This window comes from Poromitra crassiceps (assembly GCF_964638095.1).
Source record: "Poromitra crassiceps genome assembly, chromosome: 11".
Lineage (NCBI taxonomy): Eukaryota > Metazoa > Chordata > Actinopteri > Beryciformes > Melamphaidae > Poromitra > Poromitra crassiceps.
This window is the reverse complement of record NC_139643.1, coordinates 38,256,480-38,283,309: the sequence shown is the minus strand read 5'-3', so window position 1 is coordinate 38,283,309 and position 26,830 is coordinate 38,256,480. Positions and strand designations below refer to the sequence as shown.

At 46.2% G+C, this 26,830-nt stretch overlaps 1 protein-coding gene across 1 annotated transcript in view; it reads right to left on the bottom strand.

Annotated features, from left to right (window-relative positions):
• Positions 1 to 3,066: 3,066 nt before the first annotated feature.
• Positions 3,067 to 26,830, bottom strand: part of fhod3a (formin homology 2 domain containing 3a) — a gene marked incomplete at its 5' end in the record, with an annotated part of 75,740 nt that continues 51,976 nt past the window's right edge. Inside the window, 18 exons of the mRNA XM_083645592.1 lie at positions 3,067 to 3,206; positions 3,781 to 3,945; positions 4,765 to 4,975; positions 6,035 to 6,058; positions 6,287 to 6,491; positions 7,325 to 7,515; positions 8,022 to 8,183; positions 8,985 to 9,104; positions 10,427 to 10,609; positions 11,048 to 11,206; positions 14,780 to 14,920; positions 15,515 to 16,173; positions 16,879 to 17,301; positions 19,940 to 20,199; positions 23,135 to 23,185; positions 23,397 to 23,531; positions 24,441 to 24,500; positions 25,941 to 26,357. Of these exons, the coding sequence (XP_083501718.1) occupies positions 3,124 to 3,206; positions 3,781 to 3,945; positions 4,765 to 4,975; positions 6,035 to 6,058; positions 6,287 to 6,491; positions 7,325 to 7,515; positions 8,022 to 8,183; positions 8,985 to 9,104; positions 10,427 to 10,609; positions 11,048 to 11,206; positions 14,780 to 14,920; positions 15,515 to 16,173; positions 16,879 to 17,301; positions 19,940 to 20,199; positions 23,135 to 23,185; positions 23,397 to 23,531; positions 24,441 to 24,500; positions 25,941 to 26,357 (3,649 nt within the window). The 3' untranslated portion in view covers positions 3,067 to 3,123. The remainder of the gene's footprint in view (positions 3,207 to 3,780; positions 3,946 to 4,764; positions 4,976 to 6,034; positions 6,059 to 6,286; positions 6,492 to 7,324; positions 7,516 to 8,021; positions 8,184 to 8,984; positions 9,105 to 10,426; positions 10,610 to 11,047; positions 11,207 to 14,779; positions 14,921 to 15,514; positions 16,174 to 16,878; positions 17,302 to 19,939; positions 20,200 to 23,134; positions 23,186 to 23,396; positions 23,532 to 24,440; positions 24,501 to 25,940; positions 26,358 to 26,830) is intronic.

The window sequence follows — 26,830 nt, the reverse complement described above, 5'->3', positions numbered from 1 at the left end:
CTGCTGATGCAGAACATATGGAACATATGGACCACAGGGAAATCATAGCAACCACTGATTAAAGAATGTGGGTGCTTAATTGAGCAGCTGTTGTCCCACAATGCAATGCTCCCTTCAAATAAATGTAATAAGCCAGCAGCACAAATAGTGACACGCCAGACCCAAAATATGGTCATGCAGTAAAACCAATTTTGTTTTTACGTGTTTTTATTGGTCTCTGTGGCGGCAGTGTGTGTCACGATTGTAATGTCAACTGATGATGTCTGTACCATGAAATAAAATAATAGGTAGTAAGCTATCCTAGTTAAAGTTCCTCTCCCACTGTGTATGCCTTGTATACATTCCCCCTGTAATAATAGAATAGGTACCCAGTAGCCTATTTATAAACAATAACATAACCCGGAAGAACAGTGTATTGACCCTTTTCATAGCAGCCATTTTGTGTCTCAAAGACAGGCTAAACACAGGTAACCAAAACATTACTGTTGATTTCCAACTTCCACTCTATTAGGTGTTCTGGGAGACCTCATTAATGTTATTGGTTGATCGGGAGCACTCCTCCTGCCTGTAACTATGTTTTGTGTGAGGAGCTTTGCTGTTCCTCCCTGTGTCTGCATTTGGGTCCAATCCTACAACGTGACATACGGGGGAAAGTGTATCATATTCAGTTCACTACATGATATATGGATGAAGTGGTCTTTCTCAGCTGTGCTGCACCCAGACCAGATATATTAATCCACAACCTGTTCAAGTTCATATGAAGTACAGCAAGACCACCACTAGGGTTGGCTATTGTTTGGATTTCAACCATTCTGATTCCCATTCTGCTTATCCATTCCACTTCTTAAGGATTCTCAATTCCGGTTCTTTGAGGGCTGGGGTCAAAACAGGTCACATGCTTATTTCAGTCAGTTATTACAGTCATATTCAGTCATATTAATATTATAACATTGCTTGTTTATTTTTAACTTTTGTAAACAACAGTTTATATTTTTTTGTATAAAAATTTAAATTTAAATTTTATGTAGCGGTCCGTGTATGCAAAATATGTTTAGGGATCAATAAGCAGAATCAAAATGAAAATGTTTATTCGTTCCTTTTCAATTGCTTTGGAGTTTCGATTCCTTTGGCATCAGAATTTTGGAAGCCAACGGCCAACAGTAACAGACCAAAAACGAAACAAATCAAAACCCAGGAGCCTTTCCAATCCAACTAATGTGGCTTCCTTCCCGCAACAAGGAGCCACAAGGTGACTGGATATATTTCAGCTTTGACCACACCTTCCATTTTTTCGCTTTAATTACAATTCACAGAATAGTTTAGTTATTTTTAACCATTTCTCTCACAATATAATACAGGTTTCTACAGAAATTACAAAATAATACAGAACCTGAAACACACTAAACATGCACACTACAGTACTTCATAGTACTTCGCAGCTGACGAGGGCATTCACACATTTTATGCAGAGTTCTCTGCATGTCCTTCAAAATAAGTCTTTACAATTTAAACATGTTTTCCTTGTCTTTTTTTGTACAATTTATAAACAGTTCCTCTGAGATAAAAATGTAGTGTTCCGTATGTCAGTCATTCATTTCAATATGAGAGATTCATCTTTAGAAGAAATGTAAGGTGCATGATGTCACACGTCTTATGATGACAAAATGAGTGTCCGAGTTTCACAATAAATTAGACAATAAGTCAAACCATTTTGTCAAAAATAGAAAAAGAGCAAGTAAATTATTGATCCAACACTCATGCCAGCCTGCTAGAACTTGACTAGCTACACATTTGAATATGTATGTGGCATATGAGAGAGAGAGAGAGAGAGAGAGAGAGAGAGAGATGGTAAAAGGGTACAATCCTTTTAAAATGAAAGGCACACATCAGTTTGAACACCTTCCACATTCCTACCAAACACAGCTACTACACACACGTCAAATCTCAGCTAGTGTGTGTTGCAGAAACAGTTGCGTTTTCACACAGTAGCATTTGTCCGTAAAGTCTCTTTGTTCATGTCGTCGTCTCCTGCCTGAGACTTGTGAGAAAAAGAAAATCCCTCTTCAGATCAATATTCATATCCCAGGTTCACAGCTTAAATAAACGAAAAACGATGCTGTCAGTGTGCAGAAACTCACAAGCAAACGGTATCCCTTTGCACTGAAATACAATGCGGTAAAAATATACCCAGCAAACATTTCCTCGACCCGCGTCAATGTTATCGGATCCAATCGACGTCGGTTCAAGACGTGACTTCATTATTGCCATTTGCCGAGATGAAAACATACATAGTCCTAATAGGGGATGGTGATTTCTAGGAAATCATATTTTAGAGTGTGTAATGCTGTTATTGTAACAGACTGTATACCAGAGACGATTTATTGAAAAGTCTCTGTGTATAATAACAAATATCCGCGTTACAGCTTACTGCTGTAATGCCAAAGTGGCGGCAGCTTCACTGCAATTAACTGATTGACACATTTGAGGGTCATCCTCTGAGACTCCGCCTCTAACTCAGCGAGTCCTGGTGGCTAAGTGGTTAATCTGCATGCTTCACAATCAGAAGTTCTGTGGTTTGAACCCGGCTGTGGGTTTTAGCGATTTCTGACCGCGGTCGCAGCGCAACGTTAGAAAAACCTTCAAATCAGCTCATTAGATCGACGTGGAATCGACCTCAATGACCAACGTGAATTAGACCTCTGATAGACGTCGAAATGTTTGCTGGGCATAGTTAGATAGATAAAACAACTAAAATGTTTCCTATTCAATCTTGAGGCAGCGTCACTGAAATGAGGTGAATTCATTTTTCTCCGCCTCACCAGTCTGACTTCATCAATCTTCACAGCGGGGCTCCTTCTGTTCCTTTCTAGTCCTTTTCCATTTCTAGTGCCTCACGTCCACTCTCTCTCCTGACCACGTTTCTTCCTTCCGCTGCATTACCCCCCCATTTGATTAAGAAAAAGAAAAGAAAAACTAAACACTGTTGCAGCCTTCTTCAATCAGACACACTGCGGGGGGGCTACTGAGTGACTGACTGACTGACTTCTGTCACATGTGGCGAAGGCAGAGCGCTGACAGAGACGTCCAGTCGATGTCGAGGGGGACAGGCGGGAGGCAAGTCAATCACATTTGCAGATCCGGAGAGTCAGACAGTCCCAAAGCAAGAGCCTCTTCTGGGGTCAGACCACTCTTCAGAGTTCGCCTCACTGCAGGATAGAATAGAATACGTCATGTAGCAGACACTTTTATCCAAAGCCATTCACAATAGCACTTTGTCAACAAAGACCTTTCAAAATGGAACAAGCAGCATCTTATTACTATAATAAGGCAGCCTGCTCCACTCTGCAGTTCCACCCCATCTGGCAGCGTCAGGTTAGTTATTTAGTCTTCACTACTACACTGCTGCTATAGCCTATTACAAAGGACATTGATCAATTCCATGCTTTTATTTCGTGAAAAACTATCTCACTACAATGAAATGGCTGGTTAAGAGTAAGACTGAATAATGACATCACAACAGTCTAATTTAAAATTAGATATTCCTCTAAATCCGGCCACAATTTGAGAAAAAATGGCCAAACATTTAGATTTTAGGGACCCCCACAAATAACTCGAACCCTGAGTTGAAGGAATACTTTTTTGTTTTTATAGAATAGAATAGAATAGAATAGAAATGAATAGAATAGAATAGAATAGATGGAAGACAGGAGAGCAGAGCAGAGTTCTCAGTGATGGCAGTGGGTTGTGCTCAGGCTGCGTGCTTATGGCTGCATGTCGTACGTGATTTGCGGTTGGCCCTGGAGCGTCTCCTCTCTCGGGGCTGGGCGCGGGTACCCGGGCCCTGGGTGGCCGACCTCACGATGCGCTCCATGATCTCGTCGGCCGCGTCGTCTCCACAGATCTGAGCCTCCTCCACGGCTGGCGTACATGCCGCCATGCTGCGACCTGAGTGGGTCAACCGGGAAGACAGACGTTTAAACATGAGCCAAGGAGAGAGTGTGTGTGTGTGTGTGTGTGTGTGAGTGAGAGAGAGAGAGACATTTCATGAAGGAAGATCCTAAAGTCTGATGTCCGTTTTTTCTGTCCTACTGATTCCGATTTTGGCCGATTCCAATTTTCTTTCTTTTCTAAGATTTTCTTTTCTAAGCTGGCTCCTACCAAGAGATATCAATTAGTATTTGGTCATCAACTATCTCATAGCTACCTGGTTCATATTACTTCACAATATTAAATTAAACATTTCCAAAACAACTGATCCACTCAAAAAGTATTAAAATAACTTGCAGCGCTGCTTAGCCAAACAGCTGATACCGTCATCACAAACACAGTGAGAGAGAGAGAGAAAGGGAGCAAACGCAACGGGCAACATGGACACCTTTATGCTGGCAAGATGTAATTAGAAGTGGCTATGTGGCATTGTGTGCGTTTGCATCTTATTTTCTAGACTCTAGAAAATGGAAGTGGTCCCTGGGAAATTTGGATTGGTACGTAGTGGTACTTAGTCGGAAAAGTTTGGGAACCCCTGTTCTAGACTAGAGGATAGTGCTCGATAGTCTGTCTCCAATGTGGCTGTAGTGTGTGTGCTACATGAACCATTGTGCGGGCAGGCCCGGGCATGCATGTAAATTTGATTGGCACAGAATCAGATATATGAGGCCGAGCGGCCGGTCGACGGTCAATGGCCGATCAGCTGAAAACCGGCCATTTCCGGTCACCTGCCGATCGACCAGTGCATCCCTGGTGTTTTCCCCCTCTCTCCCTCACCTCCGCGGCCAGGGCGTGATCTGGTCCGCGTCCGCAGCCCTGGGACCCCCGTCGCCTCCGTGTCGCCGCCCCCGCCGAGGCTGGTCCTCAGCACCGCTTTCAGGGTTTCGTGTTCTGCGACGTCTTGAGCATGGCGCAGACCCTGAGGCTGCTCGCCCTCCTGCCCGCCACTAGGGGCGCTGTTGCTGCCGGCTGAGCCGGTGTGACCGCACTTTGGAGGGGGAGGAGAGAGAGAAAAATAATTTGTCAACTTGTATTTTGGACTTTGGCTCAAGCATGGCAATGTCCAAGTGTACTGTATTTAACCACTCAGACATCTAAATCCATTATTTACAAGTGAAAAAGGAAACTATGGAAAAATGTTAGAGAAAGTAGTCTGATCAGGGTTAGCGGTTTCATGCACACACACCATAGACTGACTGTATGAATTAAAATATGGACGTAGCATTTTGACCATCGCCATCTTGTCATTGTTGTTCTTTTTTAGCCAGACATAGTCGCAGTGCGGCCTGCTATTGGTCCGTGATTGGCGAGATGGGCGCCAAAACATTGTCTAGTTTATCTTCCATTTTACTCTGAATGGGACCATGATATACAAAAGTAACATCATGCTGTATTGAATAAGACTTGAAACTAGTGATTGAAAACATAAACTCATTAGTTTCACTGAGGTGAAGTGTTCACTGAGGTCATAATTTGAGTGAGAAGTCGGCTCATTTCCCCATTGACTTCTATACAATCACACTTCTCGTTGCAGCCATAGACTGTATAAACAGGTGAGTTTATAAAAATTCCCCACCCATACAGTTGTCATTAACGGTGAGGTTAGCTATAGAGACCAAAAACCTTTTTTTTTTTTTACCCAGGCTTTTCTTTACCCACCACATGTTTTTTTCTATGCTATAAAGTTTTTTGTTGTGACCAGCAGCTCTATAAGTCACTCTGTTTGTTCCTGTTGGTTGGTTCCTACACTAAAATTGCATTTAGGAAATTCACATATCAGGTCACAGCTATTGCAAATTCGCCCTTGTTTTCTTTTGGAGCCAGCCTCAAGTGGCCATTTGAGGAACTGCAGTTTTAGGTACTTTCATGTTGGCTTAATTTTTCAGAACCGGAGGTTGGGACTTGACAGTGTGTGTGTGTGTTTGTGTCAAGTTGACACACACACACACACACACACACACACACACACACACACACACACACACACACACACACACACACACACACACACACACACATGCAGACAGGCAGGCACACATGATGATACCTCACTCTCCTCTTCATCATCAGACTACAAGGGAAAAGAGACAGCGAGAGTCAAAGAAGTAGAACAGATCGAAGAAGATGAAGGGAAGTAAAAAGACAGTAGTATGACAATGGCGGTCCTCAAAGAAACATGGGAGAAAGTGTGCGCGAGAGAGAGAGTGAGTGTGTGTGTGTGTGTGTGTGTGTGTGTGTGTGTGTGTGTGTGTGTGTGTGTGTGTGTGTTTGTGAGGGGTTGTGTCTGTGCGGTGCTCACCGGAGCAGTGACGTCGATGATCATCTTGCCGCGGGTCTTGTTGCGCTCGCGGTGGTCGGCGCGCTTCTGTTTCTGCTGCAGCACGCGCTCCCGCGTGGTGCGGTACTCCAGCGCAAACTCGCTCAGGATCTTACTGAAGCGGTGCACGCTGATCTCTCGCACGCTGTAGGCCGGATGCCCCAGGAACAACAGGAATGCATGGAACCTACGAGGAGGAGAGAAAAGCATGAAAACCAAGCACCACCTTCCTGAAAAATTAGGCCAAAAACTGCAGTTCCTCGAATGGCCACTTGAGGCTGGCTGCAAAAGGGAGTCATTCCCCATTTGCCACAATGTTAAAATGCCTGACTTTTCAGCAGAAATAAACCTTTACAGCATTTACAGCCTGGTAAAAAAAAGGTTTTGGGCTCTATAGCTAATTACACCATTCATAACTGTATGGGGGTGATTTCTTTATCAGAATCAGAATCAGAATCACTTTTATTGCCACAGAACATGCCTGTTTATACAGTCTATGGCTGCAAAAAGAAGTCTGATTCTAAAGAAGTCAATGGGAAAATGACCCGACTCTCCACTTGATCTATTACTTCAGGAAACATTTTCCTAATGAGTTTATGGTCTCAATCTCTAGTTTCAAGTCCTCTTCAATGCAGTATGGCGTTCATTTTGTACATTATGGTCCCATTTAGTGTAAAATAGACGACAAAGCAGACTATGTATGCTTTGGGGCGTGATTGACAGGTCGCCTGATTGCGCAACTTGCCAATCACGGACCAATAGCAGGCGGCGCCGCAGCTCTTCTTGTTCAAATATGGTCAGAATACCAAGATGGTGATGGTCACAATGCGAAACTCGAGGCTTCAAATCGCGAGTCCAGAAACGTAAGGTTTTTAGGAATATGAGTAATACGAGTGAGGAGTCTCGCTTATGGGGCCAGTGGGGAGCTTAATTAAGAGAGGACAGACCTTTTAAGCCGGAAGGATTTTTCTCAACGTGGAATGAAGTTTGAGATGGAGAGGTTGTTTTCGAGAGGACTACCTGTTGATGATCCTGCGGTGGACGATCTTGAGGATGATGATCCTCTCGGCGCAGTCTTTCAGGAAGTCGGACATCTTCTGCTTCAGCTGGGCCTTCATCTCGTGCTTGGCGATCATCTTTATGTGGTCCCACGAGGCTTTGCAGCGCCGCTCCATCTGACGCAGGTTGTCCTGCAGCTGGTCGAAATCCACCTGACAGAGAGAGATGGGGCGTTACAATTGTTTACATCCAACTGGAAAGGGAATCAGGATTCTAATTGAGGGGTGTTTCACACATGTTCAGTAGAAACGCTGGTATTGGGGCGTCTAGGTAGTGGTGAGGTAAAAGCACTCGCCTACCACCGCGCAGTCCCGGGTTCAATTCCCGGCAGCGGTACCTCCAGCTTGGTCAGATGTTCTTACGAACACAATTGGCCCTGTCTGTGGGTGGGAAGCCCTGTCTGTGGGTGGGAAGCCGTTGGGCTGTGAGTCCTGGTCGCTGCACTAGCAGCGGTCGGTCGGTCGGGGGCCGGGGCGCCTGCTCGGGGAGGAGATGCCCAGATCGGCAGAGCAACGACGGGACAGCAGGGGGAATTGGCCAAGTACAATTGGGGAGGAACATTGGAGGAAAACTGAGAGAGAGAGAAAAAAACGCTGGTATTTCATACATAATACATGAAATAAAAGGTGTCCATCACTGGCCAGTGTGTGTGGCCTACCTTGGCGGAGCGTGTGATGGCTCCGATCTCAGAGTACAGGTCAGTGCTCTGGGGGAAGTTGTCCAGCACCACAGAGCAGGCGTGCTGCAGCAGAGACTGCTTGTGCACCGTGTCCTTCACTTCTGGAACCTTCTCCAGGTAGGTCAGCTCAAAACCCTTCGCCTACACACACACACACACACACACACACACACACACACACACTCATCAGCGGGGTTGCGGGAACTATGGGCGCTTAGGGGGTTGCAGCACCCCCTCTGGCGGCGAGTTGCAACTGCAAAGCTATGCCAGGTAGTGCCACGTGCTTCAAGTGAGTGATCAAATGAGAGCAGAGAGGATGGACATTAACTCCATGGCTGCATACAGTACATAACGTTTGCCCGACAACACGTAGCAAAACGCTTATTTCAATGGAACGGTGGTGTCCTGCACTGCTGTTCTTTACAACCCTCCACCCCACCCTACCCCCCACGCTCCTGTATGTACAAGCTGGCTGAAGCTCACTGAAATTTGCTTTGTGTGCACTGTGGATGACATTTTTGTGAGCCTCAGTCAGCTTTACAAGGGTGTGACCCTGTTGACCTTGAATTAGTTTTTGCCCAAGTTTCCAGAGCCACTATGAGGGACAGCATGGATTGTGCTGAGAAAGAACTCCACCAATCAACATCGTCATTGGTAATCAGCAAATAGGGCTAGGCTTTAAAAAATGTGAACCATCCCTTTAACTTGGACTTGGACTTGCAAAGTATGACTTGTGAGCATCTCTGTCCCCAGGTCATATTAGTCCAACAAAGGAAGCTTTCCATGCGTGATGAAGCAGCCCATTAGGGTTTCTTGTCTCTCTACCTGCACAATCTTTTTATCCATTTGTTTCCTCTCGTTTCTTCTTGATTTTACTATGTGCAAATAAATACATCAAAATAGAATAAGACGGGAAATGGCAGCTGTACCATCATTACTCACATTGGCTCCGTTAAGGAAGTTTCCGATGGCGAGCAGCGTGGAGAGGATGTAGCGCAGCGTCTTGTTCTTCTCCAGCTGTTCCATCCCCTCCTTCAGATCCTGCAGTGGCTCTGCCACTTCCTGGACACACACACACACACACACACGCACACACACACGCACGTGCACGCACACTCACACATACACACACACACACACACACACACACACACACACACACACATCATTAGTCAATTAAGACTCCCAACATGTGTTTTATTACGGTCTACAGTTACAGAAGTCCTTACAGTTACAGGTGCACCGCGGCTCCAACCACAAATCATCAGCCCTCGTCATCACGAGAGGTCGTTGAAAGGTCGCTGCCTCGGTCAGCCTTTGGTATGAAATGTGGTTGTGATTAGCTGGACCCTTTGTTTTAGTATGGTACCTTCTCTTATGTGTGTTTCTGAGTGTGCCTGCATGGTATGCCGCCCTTCATTAAGCCTCCCGCTACTAAACCGTCCCACAGAGCCAAGTCAGGAAGGCAGCCTCTCACAGGGAGATTAAAGACAGCGGCATCCTGCGGAAAAACGTAAAATTTACAGGACATCACGGGAGAGGCATTCTCTGGTTTTGACTTTGAACTTTCCATCCTTGATGCGTTCTGAGCTCGGGTGAAGAATGCCTCTCTCCACGTGCCAGCAGAGGATGAGGAGCCGCTAACAAGCGTGCATATTTTGGTATGATGATGTTGTGATGTAACGACGCTGCTGTTGTGCGGATGCTGTTTACGCTCACCTCTGCACGCAGGGATGTTGATGCTCATTGATACGGGCTATAACACACACACACACGCACACGCACGCACACACACACACACACACACACACACACACACACACACACACACACACACACACGCTACCCACCTATACCCAAACATAACTTCTTTCCTCCACCATGTAGAGTTTATTTGTGTTTGTATTGATGTCTATCTGGTTCCCCTTTTATAAAAGCAAATTACTCCCTGAGCACGACCTTAAGCACATTTCACAGTGGCTTATTGTTGTTTTCCCCTTCGCTATTCTTACCCTTTTTTCCCAGATTTTCAGACTTTTCATTGATGTATTTCTACTTAATGCATAGTGTTATGTTATGGTTTATGTGGAAAAACGGTCAATGTACACATGAAACCGGCCAATGCACCATGCCATGTCAAATTCCCATGTTTCCCAGGCCTTGGTTCATGTGAAACCTATTTACATTTACATGGGTCACATGACATGGAAAACATAAAACAGAACTGTACTATTTTCCTTTGCTGTGTCCAATTATTTGCTGCTGCAACGACCCAATGTCGCCACTTCCATCATTATCGTTTCATCCAATCTGAACGTTTCTGAATGCTATTAGCACAATCCCACGTTCAAACTGCCTCCGCACGTGCGTCCCCGCAAACAGACCTTCTCGGTGGCCTCGTAGTCCATCTTGAAAGCCCAGAGTTGGAGTCGGGCGGAGAGCTCGCTGATGGAGGACAGGGTGAGGAGGAACTGCTCAGCTGAACCCAGGGGCACGTCAGGGTTGGCCAGCTGGGCCTCCTGGATCTTCTGCTTCTCCTCCTCTGTGGGGATCATCGTTAGGATTTTCTGCAGAGGAGGAGGAGATAGGGAAGAATGAAGAAAGCAGTATTGGGATGATAGGTGTGATCAAGAGAGGGGGAGAAAGAGATAGGGAACAGTGTGGGGCAGTAAACTAATGCCTAAGGCAAATACATAAAAAGTATGTAGTTTGGCTGATTGTTGACTCCTCCTGTAGGTTAATTATTGTTCTAATAAAGTGGATTCAGTTGGCTGGCTCTAAACAGGTTGTAGGTCACTTTTTTGGAAGGGAGGGTAGCGAAAGTAATAGTAAAGTAAGGAGTAACATAACTAATTAACGTTACTTTTGATACCAGGTAATAAGTAAAGTAATTGTATTACTTTTTAAAGGAGTAATAAGTAACTAATTACATGTCCTGACTGAGTAACTTGCCCAACAGTGATAGAGAATCACAGAAGAGGAGGAGGAAGCCAAAAGAGTCTCACCTCGATGCCCTCCTTGTTGAGCGCGTACTCGTCAAAGTTGAGGATGGCCGTCTTGATCGTGCGAGGGGGCGGCAGGACCGTCAGACCGATGTTGATAGCGTTACTCCTCTTAGAGTCCAGGACAATTACCTCCTGACGCTTGCCATCCGTCGCAGTTTTCTGTGACACACACACGCACGCACGCACGCACACACACACACACACACACACACACACACACACACACACACACACACACACACACACACACACACACACACACACACACACACACACACACACAGGCAGGGTCAATGTCTCGATTCAATTCGATTTCCGATTCAATATCGATACAATACCAATTTTGCTTGGATATGAAAGAGATTCTCAAAGAACTAATGCTGTAAATTGTACAAGGAAGCTTCTAACCTGGTGCATTATTAAGAATATTAATGTTTACGAGATCTAAGAACCAAACCACACGAGTCTAACGGGGTTAAAGCTTCATATTGGGATTTATGAATCTATATCAGTTCCTTCAAATGAATATCGATTCGATATTCGATAGGGACCTATTTTAACCCAGCCGTAATGTTGGGTCTCCTTGTCTGTCTGTCTGTCTGTCTGTCTGTCTGTCTGTCTGTCTGTCTCTCTCTCCCTCCCTCAGTCACTCTCTCTCTTACTCTCTCTCTCCCTCCCTCAGTCTCTCTCATTCCCTTTTCTCGGTGTGGTCTTCTTTACGGGCTTGTAAGGATTAGGGGGACCATCACTCAAGTTACAGTAAACTGACTGCAGCTGTCAAAATGGCATCACCAGCCAGTGGGGTGTTTACGTACGTGTTTATGTGTTTATGTACATCTTTACATAATGCACTACTATAGACATATTTTCACTACATGTGTACGGATGACCTCACTAACACTTAGACAACGTGAGGCTTAGGAGCTATTAAAGTCGTAACCCACTCGCCATATCAAAGGGCTACAGAGCAGGTGCTGAGACCCGGTTGCTGCCACTGGGACATTAAAATCACCACATGAACTAGACTTACAGTTCTGCAACAGTTCTAGTGTAAGCTACTCTCCACTCTCTCTCTAAAGGGCTAGTAAGCTAAAAGATTTATGTATCTCCTCCCCCCTCCCCCCCCCCCCACACACACACATACACACATTTTCTCCCCTAATTGGCCAATTCCCCCTGATGTCCTGGGCGTTGCTCCACCCCATCTGCCGATAGATACAGTCGGTCTGGCGCGCAAGACTAGACGGTGGGGTAAAACCCCCCCATATATCTCAATGGGCTGACTCAACAAAGGATGGTGCTGTGGCTCTGCACGACAGGATTGGGGATTCAAAAGCAGGTATATAGACGACTGTTCAGATGTTACGTTCACCGCGGGGGTTGATTTCCTGATCAGTGGAATATTTTGCTTGGTGGGTGTTTCAGAATGTCTCTATAAAAAAGGGACCTAACATTCTGATGATGTCTTATTATGTGACTCTGATTGTGAGTCAGGCAGGCTTATATTCTAAGTACAAGTGTCTCTCCAGTGCCCATGTTCAAAGTATATGCAAAGGTAAGACCAGTAGCAGGGAATCAGAGATTCCTGCCATGGGACAAGAAACCGCTCCAAAGCTGAAAAACAAGGCGATAGGCGTCTTCTTAGCGAGGAACAGCTCGTGACCTCTGATGGTTTTGATGCCCCGGTGGTCCTCTGAAACTTGGATTCTCTCTCCTTAATCGGCAGCTCAGCTGGAGCCTTTTCGATCCAAACAGGCGCAGACCACCATCGCACCATCACTACGTGTAGACAAGCATGCCTTGGGCCCGAGGCGACTTTCTAATTGGTTCAGTTGTGGTTTTGGAGCGGCGACTCAAGAGTTCAAAGTATGAGAGACCTGGGTTGAGCTCCCCCTCTTTGCGGAGCAGACTTTTCCTATTTAGGAGGCCTTGTGGGAATTAGACAGGGACGGGACTCAAGCCTCCGGTCGTTTGATCGGGCCGAGAACACACATGACCTCGCTTAACCCTCTAAACATCACGTCTCACGTACTGGAGGTAACGGACAGAAAGGAACACGTACTGGAGGTAACGGACAGAAAGGAACACGTACTGGAGGTAACGGACAGAAAGGAACACGTACTGGAGGTAACGGACAGAGAGGAACACGTACTGGAGGTAACGGACAGAGAGGAACACGTACTGGAGGTAACGGACAGAGAGGAACACGTACTGGAGGTAACGGACAGAGAGGAACACGTACTGGAGGTAACGGACAGAAAGGAACATGTACTGGAGGTAACGGACAGAAAGGAACACATACTGGAGGTAACGGACAGAAAGGAACATGTACTGGAGGTAACGGACAGAAAGGAACACATACTGGAGGTAACGGACAGAAAGGAACACATACTGGAGGTAACGGACAGAAAGGAACACGTACTGGAGGTAACGGACAGAAAGGAACACATACTGGAGGTAACGGACAGAAAGGAACATGTACTGGAGGTAACGGACAGAAAGGAACACATACTGGAGGTAACGGACAGAAAGGAACATGTACTGGAGGTAACGGACAGAAAGGAACACATACTGGAGGTAACGGACAGAAAGGAACATGTACTGGAGGTAACGGACAGAAAGGAACACATACTGGAGGTAACGGACAGAAAGGAACATGTACTGGAGGTAACGGACAGAAAGGAACACGTACTGGAGGTAACGGACAGAAAGGAACACGTACTGGAGGTAACGGACAGAAAGGAACACGTACTGGAGGTAACGGACAGAAAGGAACACGTACTGGAGGTAACGGACAGAAAGGAACACGTACTGGAGGTAACGGACAGAAAGGAACACGTACTGGAGGTAACGGACAGAAAGGAACATGTACTGGAGGTAACGGACAGAAAGGAACACATACTGGAGGTAACGGACAGAAAGGAACATGTACTGGAGGTAACGGACAGAAAGGAACACGTACTGGAGGTAACGGACAGAAAGGAACACATACTGGAGGTAACGGACAGAAAGGAACATGTACTGGAGGTAACGGACAGAAAGGAACACGTACTGGAGGTAACGGACAGAAAGGAACATGTACTGGAGGTAACGGATAGAAAGGAACACGTACTGGAGGTAACGGACAGAAAGGAACACATACTGGAGGTAACGGATAGAAAGGAAAGCCATAGGCCGTCTATGCTTGGCAAACAGGGGGTGTTTGTGATCAAGCAGCAGCCACAGAAACATATGAAACACCATGAGGAATGAAATGGAGATATGTGTTTCTTGCCAATGTGCTGCCGCATACAGGAGGAATTACTATAACCAGAAGTTTGTTACTAATGTGGTGGGTGAAATGTGAATTCCCACACAGGATATCCTGTCACCTTTTTTCACGTGTTATTGTAGCGGACCGCTTTGGGAAAATCAGTGTAATTTTGAAATTGATGATTTCAAACTGATTTCCCCATCAGTGATGTTTGAGATACCGCGTGCGTTTAGTCAAAATCCAATCAGTGGTATCTGAGATATTGTGTTTGATGGACAAACTAATGAATAAATACATTAAAGAACCAACAGAAGGTAACACTCTTACCCCCATATTTCATCATGGAAGACCATGATTAATATTTGTGTTAGTTATGACATCTTGATCAGATTTGATTGCGTTACGTTTGTAGACTACACTGTAAAACTGTGTCTTAAATCCCTCTGAACCCTGCTCAGACATTGACAGTGGTTGTTTACCTTAGTGACCGGTATCTCCTTCGACTTGGTCTCAAATAGGTGCTCCAGTTTGGCTGTGTCCACTTTGACAGGTTCAAGTTTGGACCAGAGCGAGTCTCCACTCCGCTTGTAGTCCTTGTGCTGCAAATCCGACGGACGCACCTGACCACAAACAGAATGCAAATGGACTGGATTAGGTAGAGGCATGTGTTAAACTCCCATGTCCAACTATAAAATAGGTAAATGAGAGACTTTGAACACAAATCGGCACCTTCTAACCGCAACAACAGGAAAGATGTGAGTGAGTCATTCTGATTTTGATGGGAAAAACCTTTAACTGGCTAATCGACGTGCTGTCTCTTTTAAGACCTCTGCCTTGATCTACATGATCTGCTGCCCAAACAACACAAGCTAATTGTCCAGGTAAACCCTGAGAGCGTTACTGCTTCCCCTAGATATGGACAGAAATTGCTTGCCTGTCTGCTTGCCATGGTGTCGCTTTTGATGTAGTGAGATGGAAAGTTATTATAATTAAAAATATATATATATATATATGAGTGAGATAATTATGGCATGTACTGTATGTTTACCAGACTTGCTACGTCTGGAGAAAGTTTCTTCAGGCATTTGTTATGTCAATAGCTCCAGTCATCATTTTCGTCAATGATATGTGAAAATGACGCAATTGCTCCTTTAGTCCCAAAAAAAATTCACTGTAACGGGTTAATGGGAATGTTATGTCTCAACCAGACCCACCTCGCTCCAGAAGAGCCTGATTGTCTTCTTCTTCTTGTTGAAGAGAGGCGGCTCTGAGGGAGGAGGCACCGGAGCCAGGGCGCTAAAGCAGGGCGGAGGGGGGGGCCTCATCATCCCCAGCATGGGTGGGGGCGGGGGGAACTTGAAGGGGTTGAAGGGCGGAGGAGGAGGCGGCGGCGGCAGCCCGCATCCTCGCATCAGACCGGCGTCCAGGATGTCCTCGTCGTCCTCCTCCGTCAGGTCGGTGAAGTTGATGTCCCCGATGCGCAGCTCTCGCGGGCTGGCCAGGAGCTGGTCCCAGATGGTGTCCGACTCCTTCTTGGGGGGAGGAGGCGGTGGCTCGTTGGCCGGGGCGTCTGGGTGAATGCGGGGCGAACCCAGGTCCTTGACCAAGTCCCCGAAGCGCTCGGCGAAGGCGCGGATGGTACTGCGGGTCTCCGATTTGTCGGCCTTGTTGTTGTTGTCCTGGGCATCGCCCGGTGGTCCATCGGCCGGCTGGTTGACCTCTTTGTCCTCTCCTTTCTCCTTCTCTTTCTCCCTCTCCCTGTCCTCCTCCTCGTGGCTGGGCTTCTTGCTCTGGGAGTACAGCATGTCCAGCATGAAGAGCTTGCTGTTGAGGAGTTTGCTGCACTGCTCGCTCACCTCTGCCTCTTTAAAGCCTGAGAGAGAAGGTGACAGCGTGAAGAGAAGGATTTAAATAGGAACACATTGACAGTTTATATACAATTGACAAAATGTCAAAAATGTCCACCATATCACGTTATTTATTTTTGTATTATTCTTAAACTCTTGTGTTTATTAAAACAAGTCAAAAATATCTACCAATAGGCTGAGATAATTACCTCTACCAAGGAGGTTATGTTTACGGTTTGTTTGTTTGTTTGTTTGTCTGTCTGTCTGTTAGCAGGATTACGGAAAAAACTACTGTACTGTTAAGCCTACTGGGCCGATTTTCATGAAACTTCGTGGAAGGGTGTAGCATGGGCCAAGGAAGAACCCATTCCATTTTGGACGGGATCTCACGAAATTTGCATATCATAGCACATTGGACTATTGGCCTTTTGGCGGAGGTCTGCGCTAGCTGAGTGCCCTTTTAGTTTCTTTTGTTTCCAGTGCAGTTTCTCTTGTTTCAGATATTTTTCCAGACACAAGTGTCAACATCTGGAACGAGGCAGACCGCTCCACTTGTGTCATGAAAATTTCACTCGTTTTAAGAAATTCTGTGATTTTTGAAGTTGATTTGCTGGACGTAAGTGGAATTATCTCATCCCGTTGGCTGATTTTTCACAGAAAAAAAATCACATTTTAAGACTCAACACTAGATCCAATGACTTTGTGGGCAGTGTACTGTATACACGACCCACCATTCTCATTGCTCCCCCTCTCCTCTCTCTCCAGAGTGCTGCTGGCGGAGGAGATGCTAGAGGCAGAGCAGTTGTCCTTCTCGTTCACTTCCTCGTTCTGCCGCTCCTTGTCGCTGAGGATGCCGCTGTCTTCGTCCGCCTCCTCCCTCTCCTTCCCCGGCTGCGGTACCTCCTCGTCCGCCTCCTCCCTCTCCTTCCCCGGCTGCGGTACCTCCTCCTCGGGCTCCTCTGCTTCCTCCTCTGGGGCCGTTTCCACCTGCACTGCTTCTTCTTCTTCCTCCTCTACTTCCTCCTCTACTTCCACCTCTACTTCCTCCTCCACTTCCTCCTCTTTCGCTTCTTCTTCCTCCTCTTCCTCGGCGGTGACTGCTCCCGCCTCGGTCTCCTCTGTTTCTACGCTGGCGCTGGTCTCGTCGGCCTCGCCTGTCACACAGACAGGAAATGGAAACAAGAAAGTCAGTCATACTTCAATACATAGTGAGGTATAGCCCCGGTTGATGAGATTTTGACCCTCGGACCCAAATCCGAGAATATTTGAGTTGTTGGATATGATTTTGTCCAGAATTCCATGACTATCTGTATTACTGTGCGTTCACACTGGGGTGATTTTCATAAATTGGCACGACAAGATACATACAAAGTCAATGCAAACAGGTGAGATGTGACTTCGCCCCGGATCACATTTCCGCGCTGTGACTGACAGCCCATACACACCGCATCGCTTTTATTCGCTTGTACTCGCTTGGTGTCGCTGCTGCCCATTCATTTTGTATTAGATGTGGCCGCATCACCTTCCAAAGCATGCTGGGATACCTGGCGGCGGACGACAGCAATGAGAGGAGGGGCCAAAATTCAACTCGACCAATTAAAAACGGAAAGAAAGCAAGAGAGCCAGCGGCCAGCGACACGACTACAAGCGACTAGCACCGCTCTGGTGTGGCTTTCCCGTGACGCGATATTCCCCCTCATCGCCGATTCGCTCGAGTTGAACATTTTCAACTCGAGCGAATAAAAAGCAACTTGCGTGAGTGAATAAATGAATGAAATAATACTGAAGTTCATCATTTTGCTGGGGACCCCCTGGAATGCCCTCAAGGACCCCTGGTAGTCCCTGAGCCCATATTGAGAATGACTGCACTAGCTGACTCCATGTCTCTCTCACAGAGATTCGCTTGCACGCAAACTACAATAATTCACACAGAAATATGTACTGTATGAGCTGTATCCCTTATCTGCAGTGAAATACTGTTTGACACTGCTACATGGCTGGCTTCGACTTTAAAGGCACCTCTGTTGAGGTTGCCCCCCTGTATCAACACACACTCACACACGCATACTAACAAAAACACACACCCATACACTAACGTAAACAATATGGCAGGGCCACAAAGGCGGGTTGTCGTGGCACCAGGATATGAACAGGAAATGAAGAATTAAGTTCCTGTTTACGTCAAAACACGTGTGTGTGTGTGTGTGTGCGCGCACACACGCGCGCGCACACACACACGTAACTCCCAGTACAGTGCGTGCAGTGATGCAGGCGAGGTTAGAATAACACTCGCCTGTTTGAGCTACAGTACCTCAGCTCATGGCGACGCATTCGCTCAGCGGCAAAACAAGGCTGTGTTCACACACAAGATGTTTTGGCATCACGCTTTCAAAAAGCTCTTTCAAAACCCCATGTGACCCTTTCACCCATATCCTCTCTCTCTCTCTCTCTCTCTCTCTCTCTGTGTATTTTCTTATCCCGTGGCCCCCTGGCGGTGTCCCCCCTCCTCCTCCCCCCCCCCCCACAGACACACCCCTCTGCTTCTCCTTCGCTATTTTCCACAGTCTCCCCCCCCCCCCCCCCTTTTCTGTTGCTCACACCTGCATGTTAGTTTTAGGCAGACTACAAACTGAAACGATTTAAGGTTAAGAATGATTGCTTCAGGGCGCGCCGTTGGGAATTGAACTGGCAACCTTCTGGTTTGAATTCTAACGCCCCCTATAAGCACTAGCCAGCAGAGTTCAAAGCACTGTATAAGATGTGACCGTTCACACAGACGGCAGGGGTGTCAAACTCATTTTAGTCCACAGGCCACATGCGACCCAATTTGGTGTCAAGTGGGCCAGACAATGAAAATCAATAATCAATAATAACCTATAAATGACAAAACCTAAAACTTTTCCAGTTTCTTTTAGGGTAAATAATTACAGGTACATTTAAGAACATGTTCTCACGTAGGGTTATTTCAGCTACCATCAAGCACATTATCTACTGTCTGTACTGTGCATTACAATCAGGGGTGTAGTGGAGGGTAAACCCAAGTAAACACAATTTACCCACACATCTTTGAAATGAGGCACCTATTTTCACCTATTTTCAGATCAACTCTATCAATCAATGAGGGCAAACAAGGTGGGTAAACTGCTCACGTTGGATAGTTTACCCACCTCTGTATTTATCACTACACCCCTGATTACTTACTAATAATTGATGGCAACTGTGCAATTCTCTATAGTCAAGCAGAGGTAATGAAAATAGCTGACCAATTAGTGATTAATACAGATAACATGAATAGGCGACTTAATATTTAACTTGCTCCTGAAACTTGGCACCTCTTAGCCTTCAAATGTGCATCACATTGGATTGAAGGACTTCTCAGTGCAATTTTCACGCTTTGCAAAGTCATCCTTTGGGCCGGATTGGACCCTTTGGGGGGATCGGATCTGGCCCCCGGGCCGCATGTTTGACACCGCTGCTCTAATCTCATGCATTATTAAAAATATGAATGTTTACAGATGTTTACGAGATCTCGTTGCACTAAGAACCAAACCATGTGAGTCTAACAATAATAATAACTTGAATGTATATAGCACCTTAAAAAAGAAAAAGAAAAAAAAGCTTCAAGCATCCACCGGAAAAGGCATTATATTAAAAGATCGATGTTGGGAATTATGAATTCATCAGTTCCTTCAAATGAATATTGATTCGATATCGATAGTATATATATTTTAACCGATTTTAACCCAGCCCTATGGCAGCCACTTCATCAAACCATACTGTCACTTTTCCTACCGGTCTCGGAGGGTGTGGAGGGGGTGACGGGGGTCTCGGTCTCGAGGTCGGCGTCCGCTTCCTCCTGGGAGGCGAAGGAGGAGGGGGTGCTGCTGCCCGCTTCCTCCTGGGAGGCGAAGGAGGAGGGGGTGCTGCTGCGCGACGACGAGGGCCAGGCCTCTGAGGGGTCAAAGGTCAGGCTGAGGTCGGGGCGAGTCCTCGACACCCGGACGCGATCCCTCTCGTACTCCTCCGCCGCCAGACGCTCCACGTTCTTATACCTGGGAGGGAGAGAGAGAGAGCACGTTAAAAAGAAACAAATCAAGCATTATAAGCCAGTGTTGAGACAAAAACAGTGAGAGACAATGCCTCTTGTGTCTTGCCTTTCTCAGCCTTTCCACTTTCAATGACGAATCGCTCTTTACCACATTGCCGCAAAACAAACGCGCTTGTTTCAGAGTGGTGGAACGCTTTTTGGCAACTCGCGCGAACGCCTCACACGCTAACAACCTTCCACATGTTTCACTGTCTAATAGTCTCACCCCATTCCTCTTGGCTGTCTGTTCCCTAGTAGCAGTCACACCTCTTCACCTCAGCACACTACTGTAGATAAGCGCATCTCTCTCCTCCACGTCGCCCTGTTAACCCTCCCAAAAACACATCCAAACTCATTCATCACTCCTTTGCTGCACTTGAGAGACATGCACCATCCTCCTCTCCTCTCCAACCAAACGCCGAGCTAGCACCAGCAGTCCAATATGCAACAGAGAGGGGGAGAGAGAGAGAGAGAGGGAGGGAGGGAGAGAGAGGGAGGGAGGGAGGGTTGGGGAGGAGGAAGAGGAAAGGAGAAAGACAGGGGAGAAGAATGGGAGAGACAGGGAGAAGTTAGCGTTTAGCTTGGCTGCTGAAATGCCCCGACATCAGAAGTGAATCAAAGTAAACCTGTTCAAGATGTGCCTCCGCGCTTATCCTGCCTTGTCCTCTCTTCCGCTCCTCCTCCCTCTGCCACACTTCACCGGTGAACCTGCCTGCCAGAACAGAGGTCCAGGGCACCCACTCAACTCTCTCTCTCTCTCTCTCTCTCTCTCTCTCTCTTTCTAACCCCTCCTCTCTCTCTCATCATACCATGAATGTGTGGTGCTTCTGTTCAGAGTTCATTAGCATCGGGCCACTTCAGAAGTCTGAGGAAACTGGATAGGTGTGTGTGTATGAGTGGGTGCATGTGAATGAGAGAGGAAGGCAGAGAGAGAGAGAGAGAGAGAGAGAGAGAGAGAGAGAGAGAGAGAGAGAGAGAGAGAGAGACTGAGCCCAATTGTGTATTGTGTAACTCGGATGTATAGTCCTCCTGATATACTGTATGTCCTTACATTAAGAATCACAGAAAGGAATTAATCCAGGACAGCACTTTGATATTTAAATTTGTATTGCCTGTGCAATTTTTGACTTACATTAAGAATAACACAAACCACCTGAACAATCTGGGAGTGTTGAGTGATAGCCTCTCCCACTGTAAACACTGTATGTCCCTAAACCACACTGTGATGAGCTGGATGTGCGTATTAGGCTGTACTAGACCGATATCGATTGGCCCGATATTGGCCTATTAAAAAATAATGATTATTAAAAAAAAATATATCAGTGTTTGCATTTCTGATGATGGATATGATGGGGTAAGTTTACCTATTTATTCTATGCATGTACATGTATATATTTATTCTCTAATTGATCAATATTAAGCCATCAACCTGAATTGTTTCCAATGTGACGAGTGACAAGTGTGTGACAAGCATCCATGAATATGATGATGATGATGATGATAGAATTGTATCTGGTATTTTTCGAGTCTGTTTGGTTGCCAGACAACATATTATTTGTTTATATATTTAATTTTTATATATATATACGGTATATAGGCACACACAGCACCAACCCTCGGGGAGGTGAGCTCGGGTGAAAAACTCCTGTTCTCCTGATAACCGGGAAGCACGAACACGCCGTAAATACATCAGCAGCCTCCTGTGGATACATCTCCCATGTGCTCCATCTCCTCCTCTGGCTTTCTGTCCTCCTCGCACTCCCTCCCTCTGTTGCTGTCTCAAATTGCTCTCTGCTCTCTCTGTCTGTCTCTCTCTCTGTCTGTCTCTCTCTCTCTCTGTCTCTCTCTCTCTCTGTCTCTCTCTGTCTGTCTCTCTGTCTCTCTCTCTCTGGGTTGTTGCTTCAACCCATTCAACCTTGCCATAAAGCGTTAAATTGAGGGTGAAATAGGTCTGTGGCTGGAGGAGGAAGTTGGATAGCTGGAAGTAAACACAGCAGAGCACTTGGTGCCATATGTAAATTGTCAACAGAAGGAGAAGGATCAGGAGGAGAAGAAGACAAAGAGGAAGACGAAGAAGACGAAAGGAGGAGAAAGAAGGAGGAGGAGAAGAAGAAGAAGGAGAAGAAACACCAGAAACCTAGATAAAGACACCCCACTCCAGGCTATGCCAATTGTAAGAAATAGTACTCTTCTGGTCTCCTAAATGGGCATGTTATCAGCGTGTGATTGGCTGTCTGTCAATGGTATGAAACTTCATTGGCTGACTAATCCCATGAAAATGCCTCCTGAGTCCTGACCTGTGCAGCGCGTGGACGGAGCGAGCAGTGCACGTGTGCATGTGTCAGTGCACAATGCACATGCATTCAGTGCGACTACAGCTTGACGAATCCTGGAGTGATTTTCTCACAGCACGCGACCAACACAATCAAGGCCCTGGCAGAGCACGGCAGTTGAGATACTGCTTCTTCAGAGAGGAGAAAGAGGCAGAGGGAGCCCAGAAAATCGCTGCAGTATCTGTAGCCTGTGGCAGCAAAGGCCGCATTTTTAACCTGAAAACAATGACCCTATTGCCCAGCTAAAACATACACCCCCAGGGTCAACTGCCAAGTGATTTTCCCCATTTTCACCCCAAATGCACCAATTCCCCCTGCCAAGCTGTCCCGGTTGTTGCTACACCCGATCTGGGGAGAGTTGTAGACTAGCACATGCTTCCTCCGATACATGTGCAGTCGCCAGCCGCTTCTTTTCACCTGACAGTGAGGAGGTTAACCGGCAGGACATAGCATTGGGAGGATCACCGTATTTCCCCAGTTCCCCTCCCTGGTGAACAGGCACCCGACCAGAGGAGGCGCTAGTGCAAGTGTGTGTTTCTGTGTTGTTTTGATTGAGTGCACACGTACCTCTTCTCTCGCGCGTGCCGGGCCTCTTCCATTTTGTCCACATAGTCACGGCTGTGACACAGAGACAGTATATTATGAGAGATGATAATTGCACCCGCTGTGGCCTACACCTGCTAATATGAACATGGCACATTTTGCACATAATCATAAGCTGTAAATTCATTTATTTGCTTTCTTAATATTCCCATATTCTTTCTCATTTGTTTCTATTGCACATATCTTGATTTTTATGTATTATTATAGTTACAGCAAGGTGCCTCACCTATGCTTGTCCCTCTCCTCTCTCTCTATCTTCTGCAGCCTCTCCTCTCTCTCCACACGGCGACGCTCTCGCTCTGCCGCCAGAGACTCCTGGTGCTGTCTGTAGGAGGAGGACAGAAGACCTCCCAGAGCAGGTCTAGGGGAGGGGAGAGAGAGAAGAGAGAGACACACACACACACACACACACACACACACACACACACACACACACAAACACACACACACACACACACAAACACACACACACACACACACACACACACACACACACACACACACACACACACACACACACACACACACACACACACACACACACACAAACAGAGAGAGAGAGAGGTCACTGTGTTTGTCACAGTTTTCAAGCATCCGTTTCTGGTCCACTAGTCAAGGTGGGACACACTAAATCACTACAGTGTGGCAAAGAAAAAATTATTTTCTACGGCGCATATCTGTTCTTTATTGAGCAGTAACGTTTTTTTGTGGAAATGTATCTTTAATAATATGTTAATGATGATTCCTGTAATCCCCTTCACATATGTGTCACATGATGTCAGAACACACCTCTGTTTGCTATAAGTTTGCTACACCACATTACATATGCGGCTAAATCTTTTCATGGTCATAAGACAACACTGGGATTTTAATAAATCACATTATTATTATAAGCAGTGCTTCTATGAATGAATGGAACACACGCTATAAGCTATGCTTGCTAACGTTACTGTTTTCCACATAACATTTTTTTTAAAGCAGCTGATCAGAGGCAGAGAGCTGAGATCTCAAGAAACTGATAATCAAAAAGGTTTGATTATGTCATGAATGTGTCATGAATCACCATGAATGCACATATCCATACTACACATGTGAGTGAGTATGCATGTGAATGTGTGTGTGTGTGTGTGTGTGTGTGTGTGTGTGTGTGTGTGTGTGTGTGCGTGTGTGTGTCTTCATGTAAACACATATAATCTGTAGGCTGCTGGTACAATATGTGCAGAGTGCAGTACACGTGTCTGACCACAGACCGACGACCGTGTCCGCTCACCTGGAGCTGCCGGGTGCAGTGGGGCTGCCGAGGGCCGAGTAGGACTTCACACCTCCATTCCTGAGAGAGAGAGAGGGGGGAGGGAGGGGGAGGAGGGGGGCAGTCAGTGACCTCTGCAGTCACCCAGTATTACAGCCGGTGAGAAACAGCTGGTGTAAAACTAATGTGACACCTTGTTACAAAACAGGTGCAGCAACACTACGACTGGACCCTAATAGTAACTGCTGTTTATTCCCTCATGTTTCTGGGAAATTCCAATCTTTCTTGATTGAAGACAAGACATTATCTTGATAGCAACAGAGTATTCTTCCTTGTTTCTGATTGCGGTACTAAGAGCAGATATTTATTAGTGTTTTGGCTTGTGGCATTTGTCAGGGTTTGTCAAACCAAATATCTAAAGCCACATACAGTATAGCCTGTACATAAGTACACCAAATTCAATCAATAGAATAAGAGACAATGGAAATAACGACCAATAGATTACTAACACGTTATTTCCACTGTCTCATATTCTATTGGTTGATTTCAGCATTCTTATGTATACAGTATATAGGCCTTTACATGTATTGCTTTACAAACCCTGACGAAGGCCACAGGCTGCCCCAAAACGTGCTTAGCTTTACTAATAAATATTGTTTTTTTCCCCTCAGTACTGCAAGTGTTGCTGTGATGTATTCTCAAGCAGAATAACAAAAGTAAAAACTTATTTTTTACAAAGGTATGTGAATCCAATGCCTAATATCCTAATATCGGATCTATGCTCAATAATAGTGTAAAAGTAAACATCGGATTTATTACTACTGGAATGTATGTTATTGAATATATTGAATATTATAGAATGCAGTTATCAGGGAACAGAGCTGTAAATCCCACCATTATATTACAGGATTATATCATACCGTAGTATAGGTAGTCATACGAAAACAGTCCCTCTTAAGGCCAAATCCTCTCCCAAAAGAGAGCAATCCAACAAACCAATACATCATAAAGTGGACAGTGACAGATGAAGTAAAGCTGAGGAAATGCAGAGTTTGAATAAAAAGATCATGCTAAGTGAGTAGACAACCTGACTCTGCCAGACGGGGGCGGTAGTGTCAGGTTGTTAGCGAGTAGAGACTCTACAGGTGAAGAAGTAGACAGTGTGTGTGAAAAGACTGCAGTACTTGAGAGCGATACTTGAAAAGAAGGGGAAAGCGGTGGCATTGGGGAAAACAAAAGCAAGGTTTTCAAAGAGGTGTGAAAGTTCGTTGTCGCAGCGACAAAACTAAAGAAGAAGAGATGTGAGGGGCGGGAGCGCTATGTGGACAAGAGCGGTGAGCTGAAAGGGAGAAGCAGTGCCGCAAAAGAATTGAAAGAAGTGGTGATAAGAAAAGGTGAGGTGACGGGTGACGAGAGAGATCCAAGCTGGTGCTGGAGTCAGAAATTGGACAAAGAAAGAGGAAAAGGGAAGTGCAGAAAAGAAGTTTTGCGTCCTGGCGGAGTCCCGCTTGACCCTCTGACCTGGGCGACGTAGTAGCCTCGGGCGACGTCTCCCCCTGGGGCTCCTCGTCCAGGTCGTAGGAGAAGAGGTGGAAGGGGGTGTGGGGCAGGTATGGGAGGCGGTCGGGGGAGAGGGGGCGGGAGCAGCCCCGCGCCGGGGGGCTGACCTCCCTGGTGGCCGGGACGGTCACCGCGGACCTCCTCCTGGCCAGCAGGGTGGCCAGGAGAGAGGGCTGGGCCGGGGGGCTGAGGGGGGAGGAGGTGGGTAGGGAGGATGGGGGAGTAGAGGTGGCGGAGTGGGTGGGGAGCGGCGCTGGAGGCGGGTCAGTCCGGCGACTCCTCTCGCCCCCTTTCGGTTTCTCCACGTTTCTGGAGGTGGTGATGGTGATGGACTGGAGGGTGGCTCTGTGAACGCTGGACGTGTGGTTTCTAGCCAGGCTGAGGAGAGAGGGATGGATGGAGGAGAGGAATAAACGGATGAAAATAGAAGTGGGTCCACGTATAGGAAAAACAGGTTTAAGCGCTTTACACCTCTGTGCATCAATATCAACAACTACTATAGGAAAACACATGGTGGTGGAAAGAGTACTAGAATTTCCTACTGAACTACTGCTGATATTTCCCAAAGAAGTAAAAGTAATGGTACGGATGTAAAAATCTACGTAACCATTTTTATGTAGACAAATCATTTTGAAAAAATAATACATCCACTGAGCTGTTAGAAAGATGTGGAATAAAAGTATTGCTTTTCATAAAAAGAAATTGTGATTGTGAATTAATCATTTTAAAAATGTTGACGGGGTCCGAAAAGACTGTTCTGGTTATGTCTGTGTCGAATCTCTGACGGTTGTTATTTAATTGTGTCAAATTCTTTAATCTTTAATCTTAAAATTTCCGAGCAACAGCTGTGT